Source organism: Tachyglossus aculeatus, chromosome 1, assembly GCF_015852505.1.
Source record: "Tachyglossus aculeatus isolate mTacAcu1 chromosome 1, mTacAcu1.pri, whole genome shotgun sequence".
Classification (NCBI taxonomy): Eukaryota; Metazoa; Chordata; class Mammalia; order Monotremata; family Tachyglossidae; genus Tachyglossus; species Tachyglossus aculeatus.
In genome coordinates, this window is record NC_052066.1 from 24,213,445 (window position 1) to 24,228,356 (window position 14,912).

At 45.7% G+C, this 14,912-nt stretch overlaps 1 protein-coding gene across 3 annotated transcripts in view; it reads right to left on the reverse strand.

The window, feature by feature from the left end:
• Positions 1–486: 486 nt before the first annotated feature.
• Positions 487–14,912, reverse strand: part of NCK1 (NCK adaptor protein 1) — a 171,580-nt gene continuing 157,154 nt past the window's right edge. For all 3 annotated transcript variants that reach the window (XM_038748090.1, XM_038748098.1, XM_038748108.1), the window contains 2 exons: positions 9,883–10,595; positions 487–2,679 (listed from right to left, as the gene is read on the reverse strand). In XM_038748090.1, the coding sequence (XP_038604018.1) occupies positions 2,485–2,679; positions 9,883–10,595 (908 nt within the window). In that variant the 3' untranslated portion in view covers positions 487–2,484. The remainder of the gene's footprint in view (positions 2,680–9,882; positions 10,596–14,912) is intronic.

The window sequence follows — 14,912 nt, forward strand, 5'->3', positions numbered from 1 at the left end:
AGACCAAGGCTCAGCATGGCCGGGTGGATACAGCACAGGCCTGGAGTCAGAAGGTCGTGGGTTCTAATCCCGGCCTTAAACAAAGTAGAATTAAATCATTTTACTTCATTTTGGGCTCTAATCCCGGCCTTAAACAAAGTAGAATTAAATCATTTTACTTCTTTTAAGGGCTTCTGGTCATGGGTCCTAATCATTTGCCTGCTGTGTGAACTTGGGCAAGTCACTTCACTTCTCTGGGCCTCGGTTACCTCATCTGTAAAATAATAATAATAATAATGATGATGGCATTTATTGGGATTGTGACTGTGAGCCCCATGTGGGACAGGGATGTGTCCAACCCAATATGCTTGTATCCACGGGCTTGGTACGGTGCCTGGTACACAGTGAGCGCTTAACAAACACCACAATTATTATTCCCAAAGGGAGATTCCATTATCCTAATAACAATTAGTTAAAAAAAAAAATAACTCTGCAACAGAACCAAACTCATAAACAATATTTTATACTATGTATTTCATGACTGATAGCTATGGTAAACACACATGGCATAAACAGTGAGCATACATCACATTTATTTCAGTTAAACTTGTCTAAACAATTGGCTTTATAAACAAAATGGCACTGAATTAGATCGTTAACTAGGAGCTAGGGTGCTATAAAAGCTTAAGGAGGTAAAGGTGTAATGAAAAGGAAGCTATAGATGTCACTGCCTTCACTGAATTTGCAAAATGCAAAAAATCTATTGCTTTAGGGCAAGTTACTGCATTTTCTGAAGCCAGACCTGCCACCCAGCGACAAGACTGGCTATAAATTATTTTGATGATTAAAGGAACAAAAACCATCCTTAAGGGAAAAAAAAAACCAATGAATTTTAAAAAGCAGCTTGAATTGAACATACAGAGAGAACTGCTGCTTCAATTTTAACAATAGCACTTTGGTACATTAAATGTCTGTGTTTAAGATGCAAAGAGGAACAAGATGAACAATTCACATACTTAAGGAACACTTTAGAGGTCTAGTTTTATAAACAAAAAGATCCTCGACCAAACTAAAAACTTCACAAAAAGGTGATTGCTGTTGATATTTATACTGACTTCCACCATTTACTAAGTGAAGTGGCTTTTATACACATTTGCAAATAAAATTACATTTATAAATACTTGCAATAGCTTAGTTTAAGTCTTTAGAATTTTATGTTACGAGAAGAAATCACACTTTATATTCACCAGAAACCACTGCACTTGGTAGAAAAGAAATAAATGCACTACAGATCATCTGAAAAAGAAAAAAAAGATTTCAAAGTACTAAGTGTAATCACAGGTCGGCTCTGCCTCTCCCAAATAAACAGGGCTGATTCACAATTTTTTTTTTTTGGTAAGTATGGCATCCTTGGGAAAGAAGTCTGAAATTTTGTACCCAAGTCAACAAAAATCATAATTGCTTCCCAAAGTAGCTATAAAGCAGAGAGTAGAATATTTTAAAAAAGCGTCTAACATCTGTTAGTTCTACCCAAGAAAACGTCAATTATCTCAATATCGTCTCCTCTTTCTCTTAACACCTGGCCAGACCGCATTTCTTATTGGCACAAATACATATTCTAGAGTGAGACTGAAAAAATAACACTATTATAGAGTCCATTTACAGTTGGAAAAGTTATAGCTATATCTCACAGAGATTGCTTCATTCTCTTGCAAGTAGCAGATGGAGGATAAGCAGAAAGAGCCAATTCTTAAAAGTGTTTAGAATTTGGTCTTTTTTTTTTTTTTGTCTACAGCTGTAAATTAAAATTGCCCAGAATGTTTTTTTTTAACCTGTACTACCATCTGCTGTGCCTTACCTAAAGACAGTAAAGTGAGGGAATTTTTAGAAATACAGTGATGGCTGATACTCAAAATTTGGTATTTACAATGGCCCATGAGTAAAAGGGGCACCTGAGGACCACGCACGGCCTTTCCAGTCATTATTGCTCTTCAGTCCCATATAGAAAACTTTAACATTTCTTGGGAAAATTATTTTCGCATAGCCCTCCACATGGCTACCGTATTTTACGACTTAAAAAATGCCAAAGCCAAAGGCTTGCCCAACGTGATGGTTGCCGGGAATAAGAAACGCTCGCAAGATAGATCTCGTGGCAAGTAAGAAAGCCTCGGACACGACGGTCTCCTGTCTGGACTAGCGAGGATTTCAAAAAAAAAAAGATCGTTTGTACTCCAGGAGGTGAAAACAGAAAGAAAAATCCAGAACTAACCAGGCCAAAGGAGCAAAGATGCAAGTCATCGCTATACACAAAGGCTATTTACATAAAAAGGTGTATATATGGAGGTGGGCTAAATTATACGAAAAAATACGGATGCACTGTAGTCAACTTTCATATAGAGTTAGAAACAGCGATTTCCAGTCTGGCATGACTGGAAAGCGTCTTCTCAGTCTTCCGTCGTATGTCCATTTGAAAACGTGCCGCAGTCCCTTCAGAACATCCGTTCATCAGGACAGATGTTTGACGAGATACAATTTTTCTCCTTGTTCACTGGTAAATATGGGGGCCTTTTTGTAATGTTCTACTAGTTCTTCCATGGTGCCGAATTTCCGTTGCCCGATGCAATACGTGCTCTCCTTCAGCTGCACTTTAAAATGCTTGTTCTTCCCTTGTGCTTTCAGAGACACGGAGAAATCATTTGGCTGAAAGACAATATGGAGCGTGAGTTGCAATCCATTCCTAAACAGCTTTCGTGAAATGAAACTAGCATCTCTTCGGAATATGTTCTGACGGAAGATCGCTGGGACACTCTATGACTTCAAAGAGACACCGCGGTTTAAGGCACCTCCTTAGAGGATGCAGAAGATGGGCAGGGTTTTGGGGGGTGGGGTTGGGCGAGGGGCTTCCACGCCATTGGGGGTGCCGGGGGTGGGCTAGCCAGGTCTCTGAAGGATAACTGTCTAATAATAATAGCAATTGAGGTATTTGTTATGTGCTTTCTATGTGCCAAGCACTGTTCTAAACACCGGGGTGGATACAAGATCATCAAGGCCCACGTGGAACTCACAGTCTTATTAGGAAGGAGAGAGGGCATTGAATCCCCTTTCTGCACATGATGGAACTGAAGTCCAGTGACTTGCCCAAGGTCACACAGCAGGCTAGTAGTGGAGCAGGATTAGAACCCAGTTCCTCCGAGTCCCAGGCCCAAGCTCTTTCCACTAGGCCGTGCTGCATGTTAGTAATAATAATAATAATAATGGCATTTATTAAGCGCTTTCTATGTGCAAGGCACTGTTCTAAGCGCTGGGGAGGTTCCAAGGTGATCAGGTTGTCCCCACAGGGGGCTCGCAGTCTTAATCCCCATTTTACAGATGAGGGAACTGAGGCCCAGAAGTGAAGTGACTTGCCCAAAGTCACACAGCTGACCAGTGGAGGAGCCGGGATTCGAACCCATGACCTCTGCCTCCAAAGCCCGGGCTCTTTCCGCTGAGCCACGCTGCTTCTCTGCAGTAGTACAGTGCTCTGCACAAAGTAAGCGCTCAATAAATACGATTGAATGAATATTTCTTCAATATGTAAACATTTCCAAGAAATCTGAAGAGCCCCAGGGACCACCCTATTAAAAAGACAATAACTGGCAGAGAGAAATCAAGTTGCACGTTCCCGGCTTCCAGGACATTGCCCAGAGCAGATGAGGGTATAAAACACCTGCTGCATTATTTTGTTGGCATTTTATTTTTTAGACTATTGCAAATTAACATTTTCCTATAGTCCCCGTGCTGTAAACGGGTTTCCAGACCAGTCAGCATTTCCAAAAGCGGTTTTCAAGTTACGTGTAAGTAAAGTATGTTCCAGCATGTTCTGAACAATGCCCTCTAGAATATTTTACTTTCATTAGAGCCTCCATTAAATTACCAATCTCAGAACAGGGGAGTTGTTTGGAAAAATCAAACATCCAGAAATACAGGGTAACCTACAGTCATTAGTTATTAGTATTAATATTACAATGATAATAATGGGATATTATAATTATTAATAAGGGTATATGTTAAGTGCTTACTATGTGCCAAGCACTGTTCTGAACATTGGCTTCTCGAGCACAGAAGATGCATGCCTGCATTTGAGACTTTCTATCTATTTTATTCTATTTATTTTATGAATATGTTTTGTTGTCTGTGTCCCCCTTTAGACTGTGAGCCCGCTGTTGGGTAGGGACTATTTCTATATGTTGCCAACTTGTACTTCCCAAGCGCTTAGTACAGCGCTCTGCACACAGTAAGCGCTCAATAAATATGATTGAATGAATGAATGAATGAGACTATTCACAGGACAGGAAGCCCTTGTACAACTGCACAAGAAGGTTGTGAGGAAAAAATCAGGTCACAGATCACTTTTAAAGTGCTATTATAAATTCAAGGTATTGACAACCCCAAATAAGGATGTGCTTTCTCTAGTAGCTGGTAGCTTCTATCTACCCCAGCGCTTAGAACAGTGCCTGGCACGTAATAAGTGCTTAAGAAATGCCACCATTATTATTATTACTAGCTGAAGTTTCCAAGAAGTTTTTCAAGGGCGATCTCTACAGGAGTAACACTGATCAATTCAAATGACAAACGTATGAATAACTGAGGTACCGTCACCACAGAACAGGGGAGGCGACTATCATTTGTGATGAAGTCCTCATTTTATTTGCCATCGTTACAAAATCTGTAGGGATTCCCAGACCTGAAATGTTTTGTTTTGTTTCAACATGCAATTCTATTTTTATTTCAGTTTTTTTTATTAGTAGCATAATTAGCTGAGAACAATAAATTGGCTTACGGCATTTTGTACGTCGTCGTTTTCATGACCACTGAATTCCCTCATGGTTTCTGAGCTCTCTAAACTGTAAGCTCGTTGTGGGCAGGGAATGTGTGCACTGCAGAGAAGATGGCGTTAACGCTACTAAACTATCTCTTTCACCGAGAAATTCAAGCGGTCTCCAATTTATCAGGGCAGGGGAAGCTGGGGAAGAAACAGCTTGACCCTCTGACGATATATGGAATTTGTTGTGAGTATAAGGCTTGAGGGTTTGATTCATTCATTCATTCACTCGTATTTATTGAGCGCTTACTGTGTGCAGAGCACTGTACTAAGCGCTTGGGAAGTACAGGTTGGCAACATATAGAGACGGTCCCTACCCAACAGCGGGCTCACAGTCTAGAAGGGGGAGACAGACAACAAAACAAAACATATTAACCAAATAAAATAAATAGAATAAATATGTACAAGTAAAATAAATAGAGTAATAAATACATACAAACATATATACAGGTGCTGTGGGGAAGGGGAAAGAGGTAAGGCGGGGGGATGGGGAGGCTTTGAACCTTCATCTCTAGTGTCTACACGGACAGCAACTATTTTTGTTTCCCTTTTCACACATCCAGGGGCATGTAGAGTTGTGGAGGTTTGCTTTGGTGTTTGGATGGAGGAAGGGCACTGCTTAAGTAGCATCTCTTTAGGCATTATTTATTTCTTTCTGACATAGCCACTGTGTAGGTTATTGTTTAAAACAAAATCGTGGAAGGGCTGGAAATTCAGTATTTCTTGATTTAGGGCTCCTTCTTAGGGTGCTGACTTGGTTGTTCAGCACCCTGCAGTTTGGACTCGATGAATATCTTCTGAAGCTTATTTTTCTGTCACTCATTCATTCAATCGTATTTATTGAGCGCTTACTGTGTGCACAGCACTGTATTAAGTGCTTGGTAAGTACAAATTGGCAACATATAGAGATGGTCCCTACCCAACAGCGGGCTCACAGTCTAGAATAATAATAATAATGATAATAATGGCATTTATTAAGCGCTTACTATGTGCAAAGCACTGTTCTAAGCGCTGGGGTAGATACAAGGCAATCAAGTTGTCCCACGTGGGGCTCATGGACTTAATCCCCATTTTCCAGATGAGGGAACTGAGGCCCAGAAAAGTGAAATGACTTGCCCAAAGTCACAGAGCTGACAAGTGGCGGAGCCGGGATTCAAACCCATGACCTCTGACTCCAAAGCCCGGGCTCTTTCCATTGAGCCACGCTGCTTCTCTAAGGAGGAAGGGGGAGACAGACAACAAAACAAAACATATAAACCAAATAAAATGAATAGAATATGTACAAGTAAAATAGAGTAATAAATATGTACAAACATATATACATATAGCCAGGTGCTGTGGGGAGAGGAAGGAGGTAAGGCGGTGGAGGTGGGGAGGGGAAGGAGGGGAAGGAGGGGGCTCAGACTGGGAAGGCATCCTGGAGGAGGTGAGCTCTCAGTAGGGCTTCTTTTATCCTGGTCACAGTTGTTATGGCTAAATGTCAACTTTTCCAGTGTATGGGGAATTATCTATGGCTAAAGTAGGTACAATATCTTTTGTTCCTCCTCCTTTCCATCCTGCCAGTCATTCAGTTGTATTTATTGTGTGCTTACTGTGTGCAGAGCACTATACTAAGTGCCTTGGAGAGTACACCAGAGAAGCAGCGTGGCTTAGTGGAGAGAGCCCAGGCTTGGGAGTCAGAGGTTGTGGGTTCGAGTCCCGGCTCTGCCACTTGTCAGCCGTGTGACTTTGGGCAAGTCACTTCACTTCTCTGGGCCCCAGTTACCTCGTCTGGAAAATGGGGATTAAGACTGTGAGCCCCACGTGGGACAACCTGATCACCTTCTATCGACCCCAGCGCTCAGAACAGTGCTTTGCACACAGTAAGCGCTTAAAAAAAAATGTGTCCATTATATTGTTGTATTGTTCTCTCCCAAGCGGCTCAGTACAGTGCTCTGCACACAATAAGGGCTCGGTAAATACGGCTGACTGAGCCAATTTTATCCATCGCTAAGGCTGTTCTGGTTGAGGCATTCTCTAATTCTAGAACCTTCTCTTTTGAGTGACCTCGCAGGGATTCCTCTAAGTCTAGTTCTGCACAGTCAGAGATGTGCTGGCAATGAGCAGCTATAATTAATCTAATACCAACAAGAAGACCAAATGGGAACTACGGGAAAGGAAAGAGGCCAGAGAAAGAGAAGCAGCGTGGTCTAGGGGATAAAGCACAAGTCTGGGAATCAGCACGCGAGCAGCAAGTGACTTCTATTCCGAGGCATTTTCCTGGCAAAGGCAGTCAACCAAATGCCACTGTGAAAAGGTTCTTGGCTAGCACATAGCCAAGATCCGCCCTTTCCTCTCCATCCATACCGCTACCCTGCTCGTTCAAGCTCTCATCCTATCCCGTCTGGACTACTGCATCAGCCTTCTCTCTGATCTCCCATCCTCGTGTCTCTCCCCACTTCAATCCATACTTCACGCCGCTGCCCGGATTGTCTTTGTCCAGAAACGCTCTGGGCATGTTAATCCCCTCCTCAAAAATCTCCAGTGGCTACCAATCAATCTGTGCATCAGGCAGAAACTCCTCACCTTGGGCTTCAAAGCTGTCCATCCCCTCGCCCCCTCCTACCTCACCTCCCTTCTCTCCTTCTCCAGCCCACCCCGCACCCACCGCTCCTCTGCCGCTAATCTCCTCACCGTACCTCGTTCTCGCCTGTCCCGCCATCGACCCCCGGCCTACGTCATCCCCCGGGCCTGGAATGCCCTCCCTCTGCCCATCCGCCAAGCTAGCTCTCTTCCTCCCTTCAAGGCCCTACTGAGAGCTCACCTCCTCCAGGAGGCCTTCCCAGACTGAGCCCCTTCCTTCCTCTCCCCCTCGTCCTCCTCTCCATCCCCCGCATCTCACCTCCTTCTCTTCCCCACAGCACCTGTATATACGTATATATGTTTGTACATATTTATTACTCTATTTATTATTTATTTATTTATTTAACTTGTTCATATCTATTCTGTTCATTTTATTTTGTTAGTATGTTTGGTTTTGTTCTCTGTCTCCCCCTTTTAGACTGTGAGCCCACTGTTGGGTAGGGACTGTCTCTATATGTTGCCAACTTGTACTTCCCAAGCGCTTAGTACAGTGCTTTGCACACAGTAAGCGCTCAATACGATTGATTGACTGATTGATAGTATCGTTTTCGGCTCAGTTGACCAAACACGTGAGCACCGCTAACCTTCTCACTGTACCTCGATCTCATCTATCTCGCCACCCACATCCTGCCCCTGGCCTGGAATGCCCTCCCTCCTCATATCCGACAGACTATGACTCTCCCGCCTTCAAAGCTTTATTGAAGCTTTGTGTCTGTGTCAGAAGCTTAGACTGTGAGCCCACTGTTGGGTAGGGACTGTCTCTATGTGTTGCCAATTTGTACTTCCCAAGCGCTTAGTACAGTGCTCTGCACATAGTAAGCGCTCAATAAATACGATTGATTGATTGATTGATTGATTGAAGACGCCTCTCTTCCAAGAGGCCTTCCCTGACTAAGCCTTCTCTTAGTCACGCTGCTTCTCTTTCTCTGGCCTCTTTCCTTTCCCGTAGTTCCCATTCGGTCACCTTGTTGGTATTAGGTTAATTATAGCTGCTCATTGCCAGCACATCCCTGACTGTGCAGAACTAGACTTAGAGGAATCCCTGCGAGGTCACTCAAAAGGGAAGGTTCTAGAATTAAAGAATGCCTTAACCAGAACAGCCTTGGCGATGGATAAAATTGGCTCAGTCAGCCGTACTTACCGAGCCCTTATTGTGTGCAGAGCACTGTACTAAGAGAAGCAGCGTGGCTCAGTGGAAAGAGCCCGGGCTTTGGAGTCAGAGGTCGGGGGTTCAAATTCCGGCTCTGCCAACTGTCAGCTGTGTGACTTTGGGCAAGTCACTTCACTTCTCTGGGCCTCAGTTACCTCATCTGTAAAATGGGGATGAAGACTGTGAGCCCCTTGTGGGACAACCTGATCACCTTGTAACTTCCCCAGCGCTTAGAACAGTGCTCTGCACATAGTAAGTGCTTAATAAATGCCATTATTATAAGCCCTCCTTTCCACTTCTTCCACTCCCTTCCTCATCATCTGACTGACTCCCTTTATTCAACCTTCTCCCAGCCCCACAGCACTTATGTACAGATCTGTAATTTATATTAATGTGTGTCTCTCCCTCTAGACTGTGAGTTAATTGTGAGCAGGGAACGTATCTGTTAGAGTGCTATACTGTACTCACCCAAGTGCTTAGTACACAGTAATCACACAGTAAGCACTCAATAAATACTAGTGACTGACTGGTTGGCTGACTGGGCTTTGCCTAGCTTTGCCTAGAGGACAGCACTTCTGCTTTATTAATCTGCACTTTGTAATCCCCCCAAAACTTTCAGCAGTGTCCAATGAGTCCCCACAAAATGGCCTCGTTGAATTTTCCTCTCTGTTTTGCAACCAGCTATCCTAAGAAAAGCCCTATGGCTCGAGTTCAGGACAATCGGGCCTAAGCAAAACACCGCTGCTGGATTCTAACAAACAGTGGTATTTTTTAAGCGCTTACTATGCACCACTCATTCAGTCGTCTTTACTGAGCGCTTACTGTGTGCAGAGCACTGTACCAAGCGCTTGGGAAGTACAATCTGGCAACAAACAGAGACAATCCCCCCAGGCACTGGACTAAGCGCTGGGGAAGATACACGTTAATCCGGTTGGATACAGTCCCTGCTCCACATAGGACTCGCAGTCTTCATCCCCATTTTACAGATGAAGTAACTAAGGCCCAGAGGAGCGAAGTGACTTGTCCCAAGTCACCCAAGCAGCCGAGTGACAGTGCCCGGATGAGAACCCAGGTCCTACCGACTCCCGGGCCTGTGCTCCATCCACCAGGCCACGCTGTTTCTCATCATCATCATCATCATCAATCGTATTTATTGAGCGCTTACTATGTGCAGAGCACTGTACTAAGCGCTTGGGAAGTACAAATTGGCACCTCGAGCTACCCGACTGACAACGCAGCCCTCTCCATTTCCCCGCGCCTCCCGCCTTACCGAAGATTCGCTGTCCCGAATGAGGAAATCGCCTTCGTGCCCCCTCTCGTTCAACGCCATTTCCGCCTGATGTCGGGTGACTTTCCCGTAATACCAAGGGTTGCCGGCAAACTTGCCCGTGGCGGAAGGGCCGATGTAGTCGCACTGCGGCGGGGACGGTTCCAAGCCCGAGGTAAACTGGTGGTTCTGCGTGACGGTGACATAGTTTTTAGGGACCAGGCCCACCTGCCCGTTCATCTTCTTGCACTTCCACCACTCGGGGTCGTTCTCGGGCTTCTCGATGACATCCATCACCTCTCCTTTCTCGAAGTTCAGCTCTTCGTCGTTGGAGGAACTGAACGGATAGAGGGCTTGCACGACGTGCAGCACCTGCCCGCTGTTGATGTGGTTGACCACGGCGGCCAGTTTCTCCGACAGGGAGCCCACGTGGTCGCCCAGGGGGCTGTCACCTTCCTCCGTCACGTAGTTCGAAGGGAACCACCCGACCTGGCCGTTGTAGCTCCCCCGCCACCACCCGTCGCTGCACTTCTCCATGACGATGACTTTGGTCCCCTTCGTCAGCGACAGTTCGTCCTCCCTCTCCGCCATGTAATTGAACTTCACGTAGGCGGGCATGTTGAGGTCGTAGAGGCGCTCGCCGGCGTCGGCGAAGCTGTCGTCGGCCGGGCAGGCCGAGTCTGGCACGCTGGGTTTCCTCTTCACTTTGCCGATCCCTGTTTGGAGACCGACAGAGGAGGAGAGAAAGGAGAGATGGTTACCGAAGAAGAAATCATCATCATCATCATCATCAATCGTATTTATTGAGCGCTTACTAGGTGCAGAGCACTGTACTAAGCGCTTGGGAAGTACAAATTGGCAACATATAGAGACAGTCCCTACCCAACAGTGGGCTCACAGTCTAAAAGGGGGAGACAGAGAACAAAACCAAACATACTAACAAAATAAAATAAATAGAATAGATATGTACAAATAAAATAAATAGAGTAATACATATGTACAAACATATATACATATATTCCTTCTTAAATGGGTGTAATGCATATCTGTTATCTGCCTTGTGATACTGTGCTTTGCCCATGGAAAGTGCTGGATAAATACAAGTGACTGAAATGGTTGTCCTTAGCAATCGAGGTCTCTCCCACCATCCTCCTCATCATACTGTGCTCCGTCAAATAGCGTTCAGTAAACACTGTCAGAAAGAAATCACTTGGTCGTTTAAATACCGCCCGGATGATGCCAAACGGCTCTCCTCATGAAACAGCGAAAAAAAATGGCTTGATTGACTTATTACCTATTTTTTCTCAAGCCGCCCAGGTCCCACCCAAGGAAGTAAAACAAGCATTATAGTACACTCGGTTCTTTTTTTTAATGGCATTACTATGTGCCAGGCGCTGTTCTAAGCGCTGGGGTAGATCCAGGGTAATCCGGCTGGACACAGTCACTGTCCCACATGGGGCTCACAATCTTCATCCCCATTTAACGGATGAGGTAACCGGGGCCCAGAGAAGTCAAGTGACTTGCCCAAATCACACAGCAGACAAGTGGCGGAGCCGGGACTAGAACCCAGGTCCTTCTGAATCCCGGTCTCGGGCTCTATCCACTAGGCCAAGCTGCATGGTTTTCGCTACACGCTTCGGCTAGGACTCCGTTAGGGAATTATGGAACGTTCTTCCAGCGACGCAAGCCTGTTGGACGACAGCCTGGGCACGGTGTCGGAAGTAACAGTTGTGTCCTTGCGGGTGAGGTCACACAACGCAGGTTTTCTTGAATGGGACATTTTGCACATGGACAATCCCCAAACTGTACTGAAAACTAAGTGTACTTGAGGCTGTCGCTAAAATCAATCAATCAATTGAATTTACTGAGTGTTTACTATATTGCAGAGCATGGTAGAGAGGCAGCGTGGCCTAGAGGAGAGAGTACAGGCCTCGGAGTCAGAAGGACCTGGGTTTTAATTTCGGCTCTACCACTTGTCTGCTGTGCAACCTTTGGGCAAGTCATTTCACTCCTCTGGCCCTCAGTTACCTCATCTGTCAAATGGGGATTAAGTCTATGAGCCTCATGTGGGACAACCTGATTACTTTGTATCTACGCAGTGCTAAGAACAGTGCTTGGCACATAGTAAGCACTTAACAAATACCACAATAATAATAATGTGGGACAGGGACAGTGTCCAACCTGACTGTCCTGCACCTAATCCAGAGCTTAATACAGTGCCTGGTACATAGTAAGCACTTAACAAATACCACAGTTGTTACTATTATCATTCCTAAGCCCTTGGGAGAGTACACTATAACAATATAACAAACACATTCATTCATTCATTCAATTGTATTCTCTGCCCACAACGAGCTAGGGCTAGGGAAAACAGATAGGCGCAACCCAAATACGGCCCAAAGAAATACAAATACCCCGGGTGTCAAAGGAGTTTGTCCTCTAACTCTGCCTTAGGAATTCTGAGGTCCTGAATACAAGGTACTACCTTTCTTCTTTGCAAAGTGATGATCAAAACACAGACATCAAAATCAATCAATCAATTGTATTTATTGAGTGCTTACTGTGTGCAGAGCACTGTACTAAGCACTTGGGAAGTACAAAGTGACAACATATAGAGACGGTCCCTACTCAACAGCGGGCTCACAGTCTAGAAGGGGGAGACAGAGAACAAAACAAAACATATTAACAGAATTAAATAAATTGAATAAATATGGACAAGCAAAATAGAGTAATAAATACTTACAAACATATCAATCAATTGTATTTATTGAGCGCTTACTGTGTGCAGAGCACTGTACTAAGTGCTTGGGAAGTACAAGTTGGCAACCTATAGAGACAGTCCCTACCCAACAGTGGGTTCACAGTCTAAAAGGGGGAGACAGAGAACAAAGCCAAACATACTAACAAAATAAAATAAATAGAATAGATATGTACAAGTAAAATAAATTAAGAAATAGAGTAATAAATATGTACAAACATATATACATATATACAGGTGCTGTGGGGAAGGGAAGGAGGTAAGATGGGGGGATGGAGAGGGGGACGAGGGGGAGAAGAAGGAAGGGGCTCAGTCTGGGAAGGCCTCCTGGAGGAGGTGAGCTCTCAGTAGGGCCTTGAAGGGAGGAAGAGAGCTAGCTTGGCGGATGGGTAGAGGGAGGGCATTCCAGGCCAGGGGGATGATGTGTGCCAGGGGTTGATGGCGGGACAGGCGAGAACGAGGTACGGTGAGGAGATTAGCGACAGAGGAGCGGAGGGTGCGGGCTGGGCTGTAGAAGGAGAGAAAGGAGGTGAGGTAGGAGGGGGCAAGGGGATGGACAGCCTTGAAGCCCAGGGTGAGGAGTTTCTGCCTGATGCGCAGATTGATTGGTAGCCACTGGAGATTTTTGAGGAGGGGAGTAACATGCCCAGAGCATTTCTGGACAAAGACAATCCGGGCAGCAGCATAAAGTATGGATTGAAGTGGGGAGAGACACGAGGGTGGGAGATCACAGAGAAGGCTGATGCAGTAGTCCAGATGGGATAGGATGAGAGCTTTAACGAGAAGGGTAGCGGTATGGATGGAGAGGAAAGGGCCGATCTTGGCAATGTTGCGGAGCTGAGACCGGCAGGTTTTGGTGACGGCTTGGATATGAGGGATGAATGAGAGAGTGCGGTCGAGGATGACACCAAGATTGTGGGCTTGTGAGACGGGAAGGACGGTAGTGCCGTCGACAGAGCTGAGAAAGTCAGGGAGAGGGCAGGGTTTGGGAGGGAAGACAAGGAGTTCAGTCTTCGACATGTTGAGTTTTAGGTGGCAGGCAGACATCCAGATGGAGATGTCCTGAAGGCAGGAGGAGATGCGAGCCTGGAGAGAGGGGGAGAGAGCAGGGGCAGAGATGTAGATCTGGGTGTCATCAGCGTAGAGATGATAGTGGAAGCCGTGGGAGCGAATGAGGTCACCAAGGGAGTGCGTGCAGATCAAGAACAGAAGGGGACCAAGCACTGAACCTTGGGGAACCCCCACAGTGAGAGAATGGGAGGGGGAGGAGGAGCCTGCAAAAGAGACTGAGAAAGAACGACCGGAGAGGTAAGAGGAGAACCAGGAGAGGACGGAGTCTGTGAAGCCAAGGTCGGACAGTGTGTTGAGGAGAACTAAAATAATTTAGTTAGACACAGGCTAAGACTGTAAATTTGTTGTGGGCAGGGAATGTGTCTCTATGTTGTTGTATTGTACTCTCCCAAGCGCTTAGTACAGTGGTCTGCACATGATAAGTGCTCAATAACTGAGTGAATGAACTATGAGGGAGGGAGACCAGGTATTTAAATCTCCATTTTCCAGATGAGGAAACTGAGGCCTGGAGAGGTTAAGTGACTTGCCCTGGGACGAACTGCAGACAAGTAACTGAGTCAGGATTAGAACCCAGGTTCTCTGACTCCCAGGACAATAGTCTTTCTCCTAGGCACAATTTTTGAAAAACTAAGACATCTTCACTACAGCATGGTACCCTTCCCCTCCTCAAGCTTGTGACCTGGGTCAGAGAGGTGAGCGCTGCCTGGTCTCTGACCCAGAGCCCAATGCATAGAGCCTCTGCTGCCTCGGGGCATCCCCAGGCCGCTTCATTCATTCATTCAACCGTATTTACTGAGCGCTTACTGTGCGCAGAGCACTGTACTAAGCGCTTGGGGAGTACAAGAGAAGCAGCGTGGCTCAGTGGAAAGAGCCCGGGCTTTGGAGTCAGAGGTCAGGGGGTCAAGTCCCGGCTCCACCAGTTGTCAGCTGTGTGACTTTGGGCAAGTCACTTCACTTCTCTGTGCCTAAGTTCCCTCATCTGTAAAATGGGGATTAAGACTGTGAGCCCTCCATGGGACAACATGATCACCTTGTAACCTCCCCAGCGCTTAGAAAAGTGCTTTGCACATAGTAAGTGCTTAATAAATGCCATCATTATTATTACTATTACAAGTCGGCAACATATAGAGACGGTCCCTACCCAACAACGGGCTCACAGTCTAGAAGGGGGAGACAGACAACAACAAAAAAACATGGAGACAGG